The 18254-nt window shown below is 38.8% G+C and overlaps 1 protein-coding gene across 23 annotated transcripts in view; it reads left to right on the forward strand.

Annotated features, from left to right (window-relative positions):
* LOC109414826 (supervillin) overlaps nt 1-18254 on the forward strand; it is a 1049091-nt gene that overhangs the window by 682766 nt on the left and 348071 nt on the right. For 22 of the 23 annotated variants that reach the window (XM_062854057.1, XM_062854059.1, XM_062854058.1 and 19 more), the window contains 2 exons: nt 10255-11198; nt 11293-12914. In XM_062854057.1, the coding sequence (XP_062710041.1) occupies nt 10255-11198; nt 11293-12914 (2566 nt within the window). Of the gene's footprint in view, nt 1-10254; nt 11199-11292; nt 12915-18254 lie in introns of those variants that run through there. The other variant, XM_029870811.2, reaches the window with a different exon arrangement.

The following is an 18254-nucleotide window of genomic DNA, read 5'->3' on the forward strand; positions in this document are numbered from 1 at the left end:
CCTGACGGAATCGTTGGAGGATTAAGATGAGAAATATTTGGAGAAGAAGAATTTTCGAAGGAATCTCGGAATGAATTCCTAGAGAAACCGTTGCAGAAAGCCTCTTGAAAAATTCCTGAAAAGATGTTTGACAGAACTCTGAAGATTATCTGGAGTAACACTAGGAAGCATTTCTGAAGCAATTCTTAGAGAAATATTGTGTGACCATGCATCTAAAGGCAATTTTATCGAGTTGGAACACATCATTCAAAACAATATTTGGTAGCGGTTGTGCACAATGATGACCGCTTTGGTGTCTATCAAATATTTTTTTCCGGAAAAAAACTTCTTATTTGGAAGAATTCGAGTTGAATTTTCTTCGCCATATAAGTTTAAATTATTTTACACCTTCTGATCAACAGTAAACGCGCCCCATACGTATAATTCATTCCTAATAGTATATCCGGGGAAATACTTGATGGAATATTTTTAGGAAGTTCCGGAAGAACATCTTGATGGAATCTCCGGATGAATACTAGAAATAATTTCAGAGATATTCTAGAACTTGGACTAAAATAATTGACCTCCCGTAGTTGGTACTTTACTATCGCCACTGCTAAGAGTCAGAGATTTGTCTAAAGATTCCTTCGGAGAATCAACATTTGCTCCACAGATTCATTCGAGTTGCTCCATTTATTTCTTTAGAAAATTCTCGAAAGCTTTTTTTTATTGAAGATCGAAGATATCTTTCGAGCTTTTCGCAAAAAATCCTGCTGAGATTGCGCCAGGAATTAGTCCTGAGATTATTCCAGTAGTTGTGTTAGGAATCCGTACAAGCATTCCTTCAGAGATTCCTTCAAAAATTCCACCTACACCTTCAGAGTTTCCTGTAAAAGTTGCGTCAGAGATTCTCGCAGGAGTTATTCCTGGAATTTGTTAAGATATTGCTTCTAGATTTCTTTCAAGAGTTTATCAAAAACAAAAAACAAACATTGAAAGATTTCTCCATAGATTCCTTTTGGAGAAATGGCTCCATGCCCAAAGATTTTTGCAGGGCAACTTTCAGACACTCTTTTAGGAATTCGTGCAGAAATTTGTGTAAAGTTTCCTCCAAAGAATCTTTCAGGATTAACCTGAAGCATCCTTCAGAGACTGCTCCAGAAGTTTCTCGAAAGCATCCTCCAAAAAGTTCTTCCAGTAGCTGATCCAGAGTTGTCTGTTAGAATTCATGCAGGGATGCATTCTGCATAATTTGTGAAATAGTTCCCGCTTTCCCCAGAGAAAAAAAAAATTGACAGTATCTTCATACGAATTACAGGTAAATTGTTTAACCCAGTGCTTCCTAAACTGTGCGCCGTAGCGCCCTGGTGCGCTGCGAACCTTTCCCAGGTGCGCCGCAGGATTTTGGCTTTTGCGACGAAACAAAAAAAAACAAACTCTTTATTTGTATTGCGGAACACCTTTAACCCTTTATAAGGCCGAGAAAACTAGAAGAGTTGTCAACGCATACTATTATGCAAATGATTATATACATGATAACATGTACAAAACAATTTTTGTTTGAAAGAAACTCTCAAAAATCTAGGTGGCAATATAGTTGCCACTGCCCGTTAAGCCCAAAAACGCTGGTGGCAATATAGTTGCCACTGCCCGTTTACCCCAAAAACGAGCTTTTGAGGTGGCAATATAGTTGCCACTGCCCGTTTAGGCCACCAGCGCTGGTGGCAATATTCTTGCCACTGCCCGTTTAGGGTACTTTTCTTCTTTTGACTTCGACAAAAAGCCGGAAAACAGATTTTAGAGTGGATTAGGGCTTAACCCATAATATAAACTGTGTAGTTCAGTTCACGTCAACCCATAATTTGATTATTTCTTAAAATATTTACCAAATTTATAATTTAACAATAAGTTTGAGCTAATTTTCTTCACGCGGTCAAATTTAGCCAATTTTGAGACTGCAAATGGCTCCCAAATTGTTGTTAAAGCTTTGTTTAGTACCAAAAAAATACCAGGCGTTGTTAGTAATCCCAATTTTACGTGAACCAAAAAAAAAGTTTGAAATTAATTGTTATAAAACAAAAAAAAATACAAACAGTAGGTGGCAATATAGTTGCCACTGCCTTATAAAGGGTTAATTTTTTTATATTAGTAATACTAGTGTCGCTCACATTTTTTTAATCTTTCCTGACTCTTCGATTGTTTCATAGGTTTTCTGGTATCAAACATATCAATTGAAACCACATTTTAAAATTTCAAGTTTTTGATTTTGTTTTTGCTTCAGCTTAACTTTTGATTTTACTAAAACTTGTCCAAAGTTTTTAGTTTCAAGAACATTATTTACGTTCTTTTCAGAATAATTACAAGGTCTTCGGAATAGCTTAGCGGCATGCAGGTTTGCCGATCTGGTAGTGTGAAGAGCTAGCTTTGACCTTTTCGAACCGGACTGTTTCATCAGTACTGCCGCAACCTCGCTGAACTCGAATAAGTTTTACTTTATTCCAAAAGCTAGACTTTACATATACTGGCGTGAGTGAGAAATGGACAAATTGAGGTGAAATTTGCGAAAAAGTTACTCGTCCTCTCGGTGAGACTCGAACTCACGACTCCTACTCACTAGACAGGCGCGTTGCCGCTACGCCACGAGAAGACTCGAAGACGTAGCTGCTAACCTGAATTCAAGTTCAACACAAAATTCCGAGGTTATCTTTTCCACAGATTGCACCCCTTTCGGATGGATTGAGATGTACATCCACACTACGCATATATTGTATATGTAAAGCCTAGGCGAGAGCGCATTGTTTTTGTGTGTTGGAAGTCCACACACCTCTCATCGACGACTGTGTCGAAGAGATCGCGCGGTGAGCGGAAAGCTTCCAATGGGTCGCGACGTTCTCAAACGACCGGTTACGGAACATGAGTCCGTTGCTCGATGACATAAAGTCTAGCTTTTGGAATAAAGTAAAACTTCCATTCGGCTGGTTAAGCCGCAAAAATCGATAATTAATTAATTTAATTATGTCATCGAGCAACGGACTCATGTTCCGTAACCGGTCGTTTGAGAACGTCGCGACCCATTGGAAGCTTTCCGCTCACCGCGCGATCTCTTCGACACAGTCGTCGATGAGAGGTGTGTGGACTTCCAACACACAAAAACAATGCGCTCTCGCCTAGGCTTTACATATACAATATATGCGTAGTGTGGATGTACATCTCATTCCATCCGAAAGGGGTGCAATCTGTGGAAAAGATAACCTCGGAATTTTGTGTTGAACTTGAATTCAGGTTAGCAGCTACGTCTTCGAGTCTTCTCGTGGCGTAGCGGCAACGCGCCTGTCTAGTGAGTAGGAGTCGTGAGTTCGAGTCTCACCGAGAGGACGAGTAACTTTTTCGCAAATTTCACCTCAATTTGTCCATTTCTCACTCACGCCAGTATATGTAAAGTCTAGCTTTTGGAATAAAGTAAAACTTCCATTCGGCTGGTTAAGCCGCAAAAATCGATAATTAATTAATTTAATTATCGAATAAGTTTGTTATGCTCGGTTTCATCAATGGGGTTATAATCCAGGCCCAAAGGGTTAAGTTGAAATTTATGAAAATAAATCCAATCAAAGCCCACCTGGCAGGTCTTTACAATCTCTTTATGTGTCCCAATTTGGCAAAATTTTCCAAAATAAAAAAAAGTGTTGCTTTGCAAATTCCGCAAAAAGTTGAAGCTTTGGTCAAGTTCTGTGTAGTCATTTTCATTCAATAAGAATTCTTTAATTAGTGAAAACGCTTTAGAATTTTTAGCTGAATTGTTGAAATTCAGCACCTTGTTTTACCTTTACATCTGAGTTTCTTCTTATTTTTAAAACTCCTATGATGAAATCAACATGATTTTTAAAATCTTACAAATATTTATACTATCTTTGAGAAATTAATTAAAAAAAGTTAGTTTTCCAAATATTGAATTCTGAAAACATGATATTAGAGAAGTGATTCACAATTTTGAGAGTGATAGTTGCCCAAAATTTAAAAAAAAAATGTTAAAAACTTTGGTGCGCCCTGACATTTTTGGAAATGTCAAAGGGCGCCGCGATAGCAAAAAGTTTGGGAACCTCTGGTTTAACCCATGTCCGACCAGCGCTCTATTTATAGAACAGTACTTTTGAAGTGAATATCTTGAGAATCACACAACATTTCATACTGTCTTCGGAGGAGTTGTTCAAAGATCCATGCTTCGTAGATGATGAACAATCAACTTAAGAATGGCTTACTAGGTGGCGCAAACGCTGCTGCAAAGATTTAATATGGCCTCGGTTTATTACAAAATAATTTCAAATGTGATGTATGTAAGCTTGTTTTCCTGGTAGCTTAACCATGGATTTCTACCATGTTTTATCTTGTTATTTCTGCCGAGAATTCTGTAGAGGTTCATCTCAGGATTTCTCCTGGTATTCCACTATAAAATGCTCACGGATTCCCTTCAAATATTCTTTCAAGGATTCCTTCAGGATTTACTCCCGGGTTTCTTTCAGAAATTCCTCTCGGATTTATTTCATTGCCTTCTCACGGGATTGTCCCGGTAGTTCTTTACAGATGTCTCCTGATGGGTTTCCGTGAATGATTCTTGTTTTGTAGGAATTCCATCAGAGATCCATCGCGTGATTTCTTCACTGATTTCCCCTGGTTCCAGGGTTTTTTCCGGGATTTTTCCGGCATTTTTTCTGGAATCCTTTCCGTGATTTCCTCTGGGATTGCTTTTGGGATGCTTTCCAAGATTTTATCCACTATCAGGAATTCGTCCCGGGATTCATTCATTCATTCCTTTAGGGATATCTCCCGTGGCTCCTTTCGGGTTCTTTTATAGATAGCTTCTGAGATTCCATCAGAGATTTTTTCAGGTTTTTCAAGGTTTTCGGCAAGGATTTCTTCCGGGCTTCCTTTTAAAATTTATCCCACAATTCCATTGTTGATAAGTATCGGGATTTCATCTTTGATTTTTACTGAGATTATTTTAGGTAGGTATTTCTTTCAAGGATTCTTTCTAGGATTCAGTTTTCGGTCGGGATTCTTTTTTCGATAACCAGGGATTGCTTCAGGGGTTTCTGCAGTTCTCTCAGGATTCTTCTATAGATTTCTTTTGGAATTATTCCTATGATTTTATCGGCGATCTTCTCTGGAATTCCTCCGGCATTCCTTCGAATAGTTATACTGGAATACTTCTTGGAATTCAATTAGGGATACATGCATTGTTTCTGGATACCTTTAGTGATATCTACGGAGATTTCTTCCCGAATACTCTCACGGATTATTCCTGGGATTGCTTCAGAGACGCCTCCAGATTCTTCCTGTATTTTACATTCAGTTCACAGATTCCTCCCAAGATTCAATTAGGAATCTTATGGGAATACCTCCTGGCAGTGGCGATTCCATAACCTCAAATCTACCTGTTCAACAAGTTTAAATTCTCAAATTTTCTGATCAAATTTGCTTGTCATTAGTAGAAAATCCCTCCCCCTGGATATTCGATCTTGACGCGATGGGAGGGCTTAACCCATTAGCACTTTAGTGCCAGTTCATTCACCACCGCTTATACTTTGAGCTAGATATATCTAGTTTACGAGTTGAGCGCAAGTGAAAGAATCGCCGTAAGTGCTAATGGGAACCAAAGGAGTATCCGTAGTGCATTTATCACAAGTCAAAAACAAATTATAATTCAGCTTGCATAGACCTAATCTTTGCATTCTTTGAATTTCCTCAAATTTATCAATAATTGTTAAATTCAACGTAACGCAAGAGTGGGTAGAGGAGGTCTCTGCGTTACACTCATCATTCGTTACTTGAATTCGTTAGTACACAGGACAGGGGACGCTAAGATAAGTTGACTTACAGCCTTACAGATTAGATTCATTACAATTAGAAAATTATGGACTGATTAGGTAAAGATAAAACTGTTGATTATAGGAGTTTATATTTTGTGAATTTATAAAAGTTGACAAATAATCATTATCATTTTTATTTTTGACAAAAATCAGTTGACTGAACTTTTTTTGTTTTTATATCTTAGACGGTATTATTTCACTGATCAAAAAAAGCAGGAATTTAGTTAGGACTTAGGACGGTTGGCATTGTAAAGGGTTACGATGGATATAATATTACTTTGGACTGAGATGATCACAGATATGCAGAAGACGACTAGCGAAATTAGAAACACAATTTGATACATTATTGACTATATTTTGACAAATAGGGTTTGACAAATTTCTTTACAATATCGAATGGAAGCTCAAAAAGTGTTATCTAACACTAATATGAGAGTTATTTGGGGATGATGCTGGTGCTGTCAATGACTAACATCGGTTATTGACACTATTGGTAATCAGCTTCAAATAATTTTCAGAATGTATTATAAAATAACTGAGGATATTATTTGATTATTGTTTGGGGAAGCTGTCAGAAAAACTAGTTGCCCATATCGGCTAAAAACGCTAGCTCTAGTAGCTGTCTTCGAATAATTTTCAGAAATATCAAATCTTTAAAAATTAGCTACGACACTTTTTTTTTTTCTTTTTGCTCTTTGTATATTTCTTGAGAATAGTACTCTGAAGGCGTTAACATAAACATAGACACCCTTTTTATCTCTGAATGTTGTCCAGTGACCTCGGAGATTTTCGATTATTGAAATACTGTTCAATTACCAATTCATCTTTGGAGCTTCCATTCGATCAAAACACTACACTATGGGCCAGAAATCAAAATTTCGCGACAAAATTCAAAAATGTTGTTTTTTTTTAAAAAACAATCAATTTTCATATATGTATGAATGTTTGGGCTATGATTGATTATATACCAACTGATTTTGTTTGATTTGTAACAAAATTGTATAGTTTTTTGTATGGAGAAACTTCTTATAAGCAAAAATTCTCGATTTTAACCAATATAAAGAAAAATGTTTGTTTGTTTGTTTATTAGTGATTCTTTACACCATTCCCGTGGTGCATTCGCATCAGCAAGAAAAATGTAATTTTTGGTGGAAAATGTGCCCAACAAATATATCGCATACTTTTTCTAACAGTAAATTTAGTATATTTTGCATATTAGATGCACAAATTGTGATGTCTTCAAGTTTAAATTAAACTTTTACAATATTGACTCAAAATTTACGGCTTATTTGTCAATTTGTTCAAAAAGTAGTAGTATTCGACCGTATGCGGCATGCAACTGGTCTAGGAAGCTAGTTGAGACTCTTCTTTTTCGAATGCTTCCGGACTTTCTTTGCGGGAATTTGCGGGAAACCAAAATATAGTGATTTTAATGCATGCGTTAATTTTACAAAACTATGTTTTACACTGTGCTTCAATAACTATCCACTCTAAGATCCACTTTTGCTATTACGACTCAATCTCTTCATAGCTTGCGAAACAATACACATAGCAACAAACTACCATTCTGGAAGGTTTCGTTTCAGGTAAGACTGTGATTGTAGGCGTTTAAGTCAATACCACACACTTACTCAAAGTGCAAAGTTTCGGTACATTAACTCGTGGGGTCAATTAATTTTTAACAAGCTCAAAGTTTTTGGTAAAAAAATTCGCTGCTCAGGTTTTTCAGATGTCCGGCATTTGGCCGAATGCCGCTTGACCGAATTATGTTCAAAATAATTCAGAGAACCCTTTTCACATGCTAGCTGCCAATTTGATCATCATTAATTTTTCCATCTTCCTTCCTCCAATCATTGTCTATTCTTTCTAGTTTTACCATTCAGGGATTAGTTGGCGTTGAAACTGCCAATATTTTATCGGAGATTTTTTCTCCTTTTAATCATAGGCGATAATTTTGAGTTATACTGACGTGGAGAACAATGACATGATCGTTTCTTCTTCAGCCTAATGGCATTCAGCCAAATGGCGTTCGGCCAAATGACCCTTTCGGCCAAATGGCGTTCGGCCCAGCGGCAATCACCCAAATGACAGTCGACCAAATGATTTGGAGCCGGTATTTGAACAATAATTAAATTACGTTCCCTCTTTGTACATATGTACAAGTGGGATGGATATATTTGCGATAAATAGACATATTTAAATTTCCTTGTAATATTTAAAATGCCGTGTCATTGATTGGCTCGGTAGCTAAGTCAGTAAAGCACTTGTGTAGTATATAAGGGTCGTGAGGACAAATCTCACTTGAGCTGTGGATTTGTTCCTAATTTCATTAATAATATATCCATCTGTACATATGTATGTACGTTGAGTTAATTTAAAATTCTAATTGATCACACGGATTGATATACCGAAAATTTGCACATTGAGTAAGTGTGTGGTCTTGATGTTAAAGCTTATAATCACATTTATATCTAAAAAAAATCTTCCAGAATGGTAGTAGTTTGTTGCTATGTATATTGCTTCACAAGCCATAAAGTCATTGCGTCGTAATGGCAAGAGTGGATGATTATTTAAGCACAGCGTTAAATATTGTAAAATTAAAGCAAGCACTAAAATCACTCTAACTTGGTTTCCCGCAAATTCCCGCAAAAAAGTCCGGAAGCATTAGAAAAAGAAGAGTCCAAACTAGCATCCTAGACCGGTTGCATGTCGAATACGGTCGAATACTCCTACTTTCTGAACACATTGGCAAATAAACCGTAAAATTTGAGTAAATATTGTAAAATTTATTTTTAAACCTAAAAGCATCACAATTTGTGCACCAAATATGCAAAACATACTAAATTTACTGTTAGGAAACGCATGCGTTATACTTGTTGGGCACATTTTTCACCACAAATCACATTTTTCTAAACATTGGTTAAAAACGAGAATTTTCGCTTATAAGAAGTTTCTCCATACAAAAAACTATACAATTTTGTTACAAATCGAAAAAATCAGTCGGCATATAATCAAACATAGCCCAAACAATAATACGAATATGAAAATTGATTGATCTTAGAAAAACAACTTTTTTGACTTTTGTCGCGAAATTTTGATTTCTGGCCCATAGTGCACTAGTGCGATGGGAAAAGTTAAAAACAGTATTTTTTAAAACTACTACGACCCAATGCTAATTACTACACACTTTGCTCAAGTTGACGACATCGTCTAGTCCATCGTGAGTATTGGTCCTAGTTGCAGCTCCACCTGGTCACTCTTCAAAAAAAAAAAAAAAAAAAAAAGAAATTTGCTTGTCATTAGTAGAAAATGACGAGATTAGCTATTTACGATCATTTCCAATTCTATTTTGATCCTATATTTTCGGCAATTGTAAGTTTTAGGGGCGTTGAACAGGTAAAAAGTGACGAGACGCCACTGCCTCCTGGATCCTTTCAAGGGTTCCTTCATTGATTTATCCCCGGTTTTCTTTATGAATTTATCCCGGTGTTCCCTCGCAATTCCTCACGAGGTTTTTGTAATGATTCCTAAAGAATTCTCTCTCGAAATTCTTTTAGATGCTCCTCCAAGATTCTTCTAGCGATTTTTGCAAGAATTTTTTCAGGGTATTTTTCTGATTTTTTCCTAAGCTTTATCTCGAGTTTTTTTCATAGATTTCATCAGAAATTCCTCTAGAAACTCCCAGTACTCGCTCATTGAATTCTTTCGGGATTCTTTCATTGATTTTTCCCGGGATTCTTACGGGGCTTTTTTATAGATTCATGCAGCAGGGATTGAGACATTTCTCCTGCGATTCATAGGGTAACGGTCGAATTTTGGACCCATAGAGGACATTAGTTTGAATTTAAGTCAAAAACATACATATTCAGTGGGTGTTACACATTATGATGATGTTCGTATGATCGTTAAAGCCTCCACTGTCCGTTAAAAATGCCCACAAGGTCATTTCTGGCTGAAAATTTGATGAAAATAACTTATTTTTGAAGCACCAGTTTTGTTAAGTACGGGAAAATTTGCTGTAACGTTGTTTATGAGTTCTTACTTACGAAAAGATCCAGGACCGGCTTGTCTCAAAAAGTTTCCAAAGTATTCTCCAGAGTTTTGAATTTGCACTAGTTTTTGGACCTAACAGAAGATTCATTCAGGTATCTTCTTTTATTCTCTGAAAGGTCTAAAAGCAATCCCATTGATGAATTTCTTCAGAAATGTTTACATGTAACTTTGATTCTGGTATTTAACTAAATTATAGAACCCATCGGTCGACCCCATTCTCCATTTTCAGATAAATAACGTCATTCCCTCCATTTTAACATTATGTGTTGCTCTCATTTGTAGAAATGTCGTCAGCCAAACATTTCCCCAATCATCTTAAATCTTCTCCAGATTCTGATACATCTTCTCCCCATTACAGGACACTCGTCAACCGAACGGCACCGCATCCGCAGCAAATCCGGAAGTGCTCCAATCTCCAGTCCGGAAATTGTTGCTTCCAAAACCGTTTCCACTTCCCCGCCGACCTCAACCCACATTGTCAACGGCGGCAATGCCAACATCACCCGGACGATTTCATCGGCCGTTCCGGTTGCAGCTCCAAGGACGACGACCCCCAGCAAACTCCCCCGCAAGTCGTCGCCTCCCGTGGAAAAATCCACCTCACCCACAACCTCACCGGGACCACGATCCTCATCGTCCTCTTCCTCGTCGGCAACGACCAAGACGGCGACCGAGTTGGCTCCGAACCCATCCCAGTCCTCCTTTGCGTCGCTTACAACGGCAACCTCATCCTCCACGTCCCCATCGCCTGCGCTTTCGTTCGAAACCTCGGTATCCCGGATCACACCGTCACCGATTCCAACGTCCACAGCTTCCCAGGCCACCTTCGTTATGGAATCTTCCAGTTCGAGCGGCACACTGGCGGCGGCGGCGGCGATTGCCATAGAACCGGAGGAATTGCAAGGCCGTGATAGCAGCAACAGCAGTAGCAGCATGGTAGAAGACAATAGACAACTAGATAGCAGAATTTCGGATGCCGAGCAGCAGCAGCAGCCTCAAGAGGAAGCATCACTGCCGGATTCGCCACTGCCCGCAGTGGTGTCACAATATTCTAAATTTAGCCAAATGTTAAAATCGCCCACGCTGGAGAAGCACGAGTCGAGGGTGCCGGCCATAGTTCCTTCGCCGCAGATTGTGCGGCCACAGACGCCACAGGATGACGAAGGGGAACAGAGGATGGATCAGGAGCAGGAGGATCGTCAACGATCCGAGGAAGAGGATGAGGAGGAGGAAGTGGAGAAGGTCCTCGAAGAAGTGCCATTAATGAAGGAGGATCGAGAATTGATTGAAAGGAAGGAAGAGGTAAATAAAAATAACGGATAAACGCGATAGTTTTCTATTCTGATAACTTATGGAATTGATGAGATTTTCTGATTATATCTTTCCCTTCTTCCAGGTGGACCAGGTGCTGGACCAGAGTCAGGAATTGATGGTGCCTTTGGATGTGGAGGAATTGCAGGATGAGGTCCGCGGTCACGTGGATCAGATTGATGTGGATTTCATGGAAGCCGGACCTTCCGGACTTTGTCCTAACGCTCTGAACAGTAACGGAGTGGAGGATGGCGACGAGGAGGAAGAAGAACTGGCCACCGATCAATTGCTGTTGATGCGAGAAGTTAGGAGAAGTCGCTCATCTTCGCCTCGACCGGCCAACCGGATTCTGTTCGACGATAAGTTCAACGATGAATTTGTCGTGATAGAGAATAGTCCCAAGAGTCATTTTATACAATCACTGGATGAGACTGATATAATTGTGATTGGGGACAACGACGAAGACTACCCACCGAGACCGGCCAGCAGTAACAGCGCTGCGATGGGATCATCCTACGAGAAGAAGCTGGTCAAGATGAGCTCAGTGGAACATTTTGAACATCTGCACCAGAGGAAGAGTTGTTCTCCGCAGCGCAAGAAGAGCCTATCGCCGATCATTCGCGCCAAGAGCATGGAAGAAAGCCACCTGTCTGCAGCAATTTCCCCCGCATCGAACCATATCGTGTCAATTCTAAAACGGAAAACCGTCGAATCCAATAGTTCTGCCTCGAGCAATACCTCGCCTGTAACGTTCTCCCCAAGTGTCGTGGACACGCCCATACGATCGAACCGCCGACAAGGAATTCTCAAGAAACGCTGCTCGCTGGACGAAAGCAGATACAGTAGAAGTCACTCTCCGGATGATCGAAGCATCCTGGTCAAGCACACCCGCCGAAACAGCTTCGAGGACGGCACCCAGCACGGAATTCTCAAGCAGAAATCCTACGAATCCAAGGAGGACGTTTCCACCGCTGGCGGTGGCGGCAGCGGTAGCTCAACTGCCGTCAACAGCGTCGTCACTCATGGAATCCTCAAGAAGAAAACCGACAGCTCCTCTACCTCCACTCCCAACGAGCAGCCCAAGCACGTGTCGATCTCGCAAGCGGTGATCCTCGCCGCAGCTGAAATCTGCCAGGATATGCTACTTGATCATGAGCACGATCACGAGATCCGCCCGATCCTCAAATCGGACAGCCAACCACTGCCCACCCCCAAACCCATCCTCAAGAAGAAATACTCATCGGAATCGGAAGAAATCCGACCGATCCTCAAATCCTCCCGGAAGAGCAGCCGCGAGGAGAACTCCGACTCGGAAGAACTGAAGCGCTCCATCCTCAAAACGGACTCCCCGGCCAAGCGACGCTCGTTCGGTGATCGCGATCCGGATCCGAACGGAGCCCTGATCAGAAGCCGCTCCCTGGAACATCCGGACCCAGTTCAGGCGGCCGCCATCGTCCCCCAGATCCAGAACATCGAAAAACCAATCATTTCCGTCGCCGAGCGGATCAAACACATGGAGAAGTTCCTATCGTCACCGCCAGCAACGGCGGGAAATGGCGGCACCAATGGAACCACCACCGCTTCGTCAAGTCCCGGTTCCAGTTCCGGTGCCGTGCCCAAGCGTAGCGTAGCCGGAACCAGTGCCAGTTCGCGACGGGAGACGTTCCGTTTCAAAACGCAACCGATCACGTCGTCGGAAATTAGCGGGTGAGTAGCGCAACTCTGAATACCTACCTGTTTTCTAACGCGAGAGTCTCATCCCATTCGCTGCTGACGACACCGCCGCCATCACGCGGTTTGCCATCATTATTTTAAACACTAGCGTTCTTGTACAAACAATCATTTCGCCTCGAGTGGTACTGCGTGCATTACTCTGGAACGACTAAGAGCGCAATATACAGAGTGGATACAGAGTTTTTATTGCGCTTTTCATCTGTATAAAGCAGCTGGTGTGGCCTTGGATGGTGATCGTGCCCTTCAAAGTCCAGGGACCAGAATTGCTCTCAGTTCAGATGCAAAGTGTGTGTGTGTTTGCTGTTCGGAACATTTAAAGGTTTTCCGTGTTTATTTCGTTTTCTGAACTATCCCAGTGGAGAGGGAGGGTGTCGAACGTTACATGTTTTCATTGCAATCGTTTATATTTGTACCAATTTTCCGGGGAAACAATTCACGCGTGGGTTAGCACAGGATTCACATGGAATCCATTCAACACTGTCACAGTGCTGATTCACTTTCTTAGCTCAAATGGGGGTAGCACGTAGCTGCAGCGGGCAATACCACGCTGAAAATGTCTCTCAGAACTTCTGGAAGTCTCTGGATTTTTTTTCCTAGAATTCGCCAAACTTGAGACACTTGAGATGTTTTTCCTTGGAACCACAGGATACCTTCTCTCAAAAGCTGCCGGACGAATTCATTATTTCATTTCTTGAGAAATTCCTAAAGAAAATTCGGAAGAATTGCTGAAGGTATATCTCAGAAAATTTCTCAAGAAGTTGTCAAAGGAAACTGCAACAAAAATATCCAGGATTTCTTAAAAAAAATCTGAGAAATTCCAGAATAAATTACGGATTGAATTCGTAACGCAATATCAAGAAATATTCCTTGAATAGTTTAGCAAAGGAATTCTGGAGGAATTAATAATAAAATTGTCAATGGATTTTTTAAAGAATTTTTCGGAGAATTTCTTAGAAGTATTTCTGGAGGAGTTTCTTCAGAAGTTCATCCAGAAAAACTTTCCAAGACTTCTCGAGCAAATCCTTTCTAGGAATCACAAGAATTGCTTCAAAGATTTCTCCAGAACTTGTTTCGCAGAGACTCACCCACGTTTTCCTTTTTTTCAAGGATTAGTTTTGAGATACTTCCAGAGAATCATTCAAGATTTTCTACAGAGCTTCTTACTACATGAAATCTTCAGTGATTGCTCTATTGACTTTTCCAAAAGTTTCTCAAAAACTTTCTCTAGAAGTTTCTAAAAAGCTTCCTCTAAACACACGTACCTCCAGTGATTGATCCACAGTTCCCCCCTCGGTTTCCTCTTAGAATAAATGCAAAAATACCTTGTGGAATTCCTTTGGAGCTAATTGATAAAATTCATCCTGATCCAGGGATTTGGTTACGTATCCCCCAAGAATTTCTTCGAAAACTCCACCTGGCATTGTTCTGGAGCTCTTTCGGAAATTCGTCCAGAAAGCCCTGACTCCTCGATCAATTCCTCAAAAGATTGCTTAGGATTTCTTTCAAAGATTTATCCAAGGATTCCTCGTGAGATTTTTCCAGGATTTACTCCAGAGATTCATCTGCGGATACTTTCAGAGATTTCTGCAGGTAATTATCGAATACTTGCTCCAAGAATCTTAGAATTAATGCAAAAGTATCTTCGGAAATTCACTTGGAGCTTTTTGCTAAAGCTTCTCCAGAGATTACTCCAGAAATTCCTCGCTTGTTTTCTAGAGTTACTCCAAAGATGCATTTTAATACTGACTGTGCGATCACCAAAATAGAATAGATAGAATTGAATAGGAATTAATACAAAGATTCCTACAGAAATTCTTCAGAAATTCTTTCAGGAATTCCAGAAATTCTTCCAAGAATGTTTCTCCAGAAATTCATTCAGCTGTTCCCCAGTGGTTTCTCCAAAAACTGATTCTGAAATTGTTTTAGATGTTCCTGCAGAATTCTTCTTCTGCAATTGCTTCAGGATTTTCCAAAGAGATTTCTCTAGAAACTCCTGTAGAGATTGCTCCAGTAATTTCTTCAAGACGTCGCTTAGTGGTTTCCAGTTCCAGGAAACCTCCGCTATTGATTTCTCCCAAGCCACTGCGCCCAATAAGCTAAACATTTGTGGCAGAAGTTCCTGGAGAAATTCTTAGAAGAATCACTGGATGAGTTCCTAGACGAATTTCTGGAAAAGTTCCTGAAAGCAACTCAGGAAGAATTCCTGGTGGAATAGTTGAAGAAATTGCTGGAGGATTTAGTGGAGATTTTCTGGAAGAATTCTTGAGGAACAAATAACCAGGAAAACCTCTGCCTTTTGTAAAAATTCCAGAAAATTTATCAAAACTGAATTATAAATTTAAAAAACAGTAAGTAAGTTCGCCAGCATTATCTTATAACTATTTCTTCGTAATTCGTGCAAAAAATTGCTTCAAAAATTATTCTTGGAACTTGGAAGAATTTTTCAAAGGTATGTCTGGAGGAGTTCCTGAAGAAATGGTCGGATGAGTTCCTTAGGAGACTACTAGAGAAGTTCGCCAAGTAATTGCCGGAGAAATTAAATATACACCGGAGGAGTTTTTGAAGGAACTATCGTTGAATTCCGAAAAGATTTGCCGAAGAATTCTTGAAGAATTTTTGGAAAAAAAAATCTTCAGGAGCAGTTTCTTCAGAAACTCTGCAACACTTCCTTCAAACATTTTTCCAAAAGTTTATACTGGAATTTCTCCGGTAAATACATTAGACAAGTTCTTCAGGAACTCACCCGTAAATCAAAGGGATACCGCGGTTCGATCACTTTTGCACATTTTGAACGCCCTGTCACGCCCAGGCCTGTGAACGAAAACATGTTGTACTTGGTAGACGTAACATTCAGCATATTTGTTGTTCCGTGTCAAAAATTGAGCGCAATCAATCAAAGCAAACCATAGTTACAGCATCTCAAAGTTGGCCATTTTGTATTAAAATCAACGTTTGTCCGATCAATTATGCATTACAATGTATATCAGGTTTATTGAGGAATTGATCCGGAAATTACTTTAAAGATTCCTCCGACAATTTTGTATAGTATTTCTCCGGCATTTTTTGTTTTTATTCCATTGAATTTATTTCAGGATTTCTTTCTTTAAGGATTATTTCAGAAATTTCTTTAATATTTTCTCCGATAATTGATTATTAAGTATTCTGCTATTGCAGGATTTTTCCCGCTAATTCCTTAAGGAATTATTCCTCCTACAGTTTCTACAGAGTCCCTTTTCTATTTATATTTTTTTTTGAATTTCTGCTACAATTTTTTTAGAAATTTCTCCGACAATTTCTAAGACAATTTCGTGAAGAGTTTCTGTTATAAGTTCTTTAGGAACATCTTCGACCATTTCTCCAGGATTTCCTGTGGAAGTTTCTTAAGGAATTGTGCTGTCAATTTTCTTTGAATTTTTTCTGGCAACTTGTTTAGGACCTTGTCGTAAATCCCTTGAAAATCTACTGTGATTATTTCTTTAAACAATTTCTCAGGCAATTTCTTGGTGAATTCCTTCAAACGCTTTTCTTTTAAAAATTTATTTGGAAACTTTTCCAGCATTTATTTAAAAAATCTTCTGGCTTTTTCTTAAGAAATCTCTGCAGTAATTCTTTTATGAACTCCTCTGGAAATTTATTTAGAAATGCATGCGACAAATTTCTTAAGGAATGCCTGCAATAATTCCTCGAGAATTCCAAGATATTACCGGACAAGTTACTAAATGAATTTCTAAAGTAATTGCCGGAAAAGTTCCTGAAGGACATTTCGGAGAAGTTATTGAGAAAATTCAAAAAAAAATATGTAAAACTTTTGAAGAAATCCCTTGAAAAAATGCCGGTGGGATTTCTTTAGAAATCGTCAGCCTAAAGAAAATGTTGTAGGATTTTGTTAGGAAATAATCAGAGGAATTCCCCAAGGGATTTCTTAAATAAACTGTCAGAGGCATTAATGCATGCTCATGTATTTCCAATAATTTCTGAAGAAACGAATTTCCAAAAATTTCTGAAGAATGCCTGAAAGAATTTCCAAAGGAATTTCTTAAAGAACTACCAGAGAAGAATTAAGAGAAATTGGTGAAGAAATTTCAAAGGAATTTGCCGATGAATTCCTACACAAATTGCCGGAGGGATTCTCAAAAAAGTTTTATATAATAATTGCCTAAAAAGTTGTCTAAAAGAATGGCCGGATGATTATGTAAGCAAATTGCTGGAGTATTCCCTAAGAAATTTTTCACAGAAAATATTGGAGCTAGCATCGTATGCATTGCTGATGAATTCTTTCGACAATTTGTTTAGAAATTCTTCCAGCATTTTTTAGGAAATTTTTCAAAAAAAAATCCTGCACCATTTCTTTTGCTCTTTCTTAAGAAATGCCTCCAATAATTCCTCGAGAATTCACGGGTAAATTATTTTCTGAAAATTTCAATATATTGCCAGACAAGTTACTAAATGAAATTCCAAAGGAATTCCATGCCGAAATTTCGAATTATCACCTGAAGATATTGCTGGAGACAGTTCCGGAGCAATTTCTAAAGTAATTGCCTAAAAAATTTCTTGAGGACATTTCAGAGAAGTTACTGAGAAAATGTCAAAAAATCTATATAAAACTTTCAATGAAATCTTTCGAAAATGCCGGAGAGATTTCTAAAGCAATCGTCATCCTGAAGAAATTTTTATAGGATTGTGTTAGGATATAACCACAGCAATTTCGGAAGGTATTATTACCAAAACAATCTGCCGGAGGCATTCCTACAGGATCGTGTATTTCCTGTAGGCTCATGTATTTCCAAACATATCTGAAGAGAAATCTGGGGAAGTGGTTAAAGGAATTTCAAAGGGATTTTCTAAAAGAATTACCAGAAGAACTTTAAAATAAATGGACGAAGAAATTTCAAAGGAGTTTACAGGTTAATTCTTACACAAGTTTCCGGAGTAATTCTCGAAAGAGTTTTTTTTTATTAAAATAATTTTCCAACAATATTTTCTAAAGAAGTTTCCAGACGAAAATTCAAAGAAAATATCGAATATATTCCTGAAAAATGAATAGAAATCTTGACTTTTTTTTTTTGAAAAACATGCCAGTTTATAATTAAATTACATGAGCTATTCTTAAGTATATTCAGAAAAATTGCATACGAATTTCTCCTACAATTATTTTTTAATTACTTGAGGATTCCTGAATAACATCTCCAACAATTTCTTCAGAATTTCCTCTGCTAGTTACTTTAGAAATTGTGCTAGCAATTTCCTTTGAAATTTTCCTGGATATTCTTTGAGAATTTTTCCGTAAATCTCTTCGAAAGTTACTCTAGAATT

This window comes from Aedes albopictus, chromosome 2 (assembly GCF_035046485.1).
Source record: "Aedes albopictus strain Foshan chromosome 2, AalbF5, whole genome shotgun sequence".
Lineage (NCBI taxonomy): Eukaryota > Metazoa > Arthropoda > Insecta > Diptera > Culicidae > Aedes > Aedes albopictus.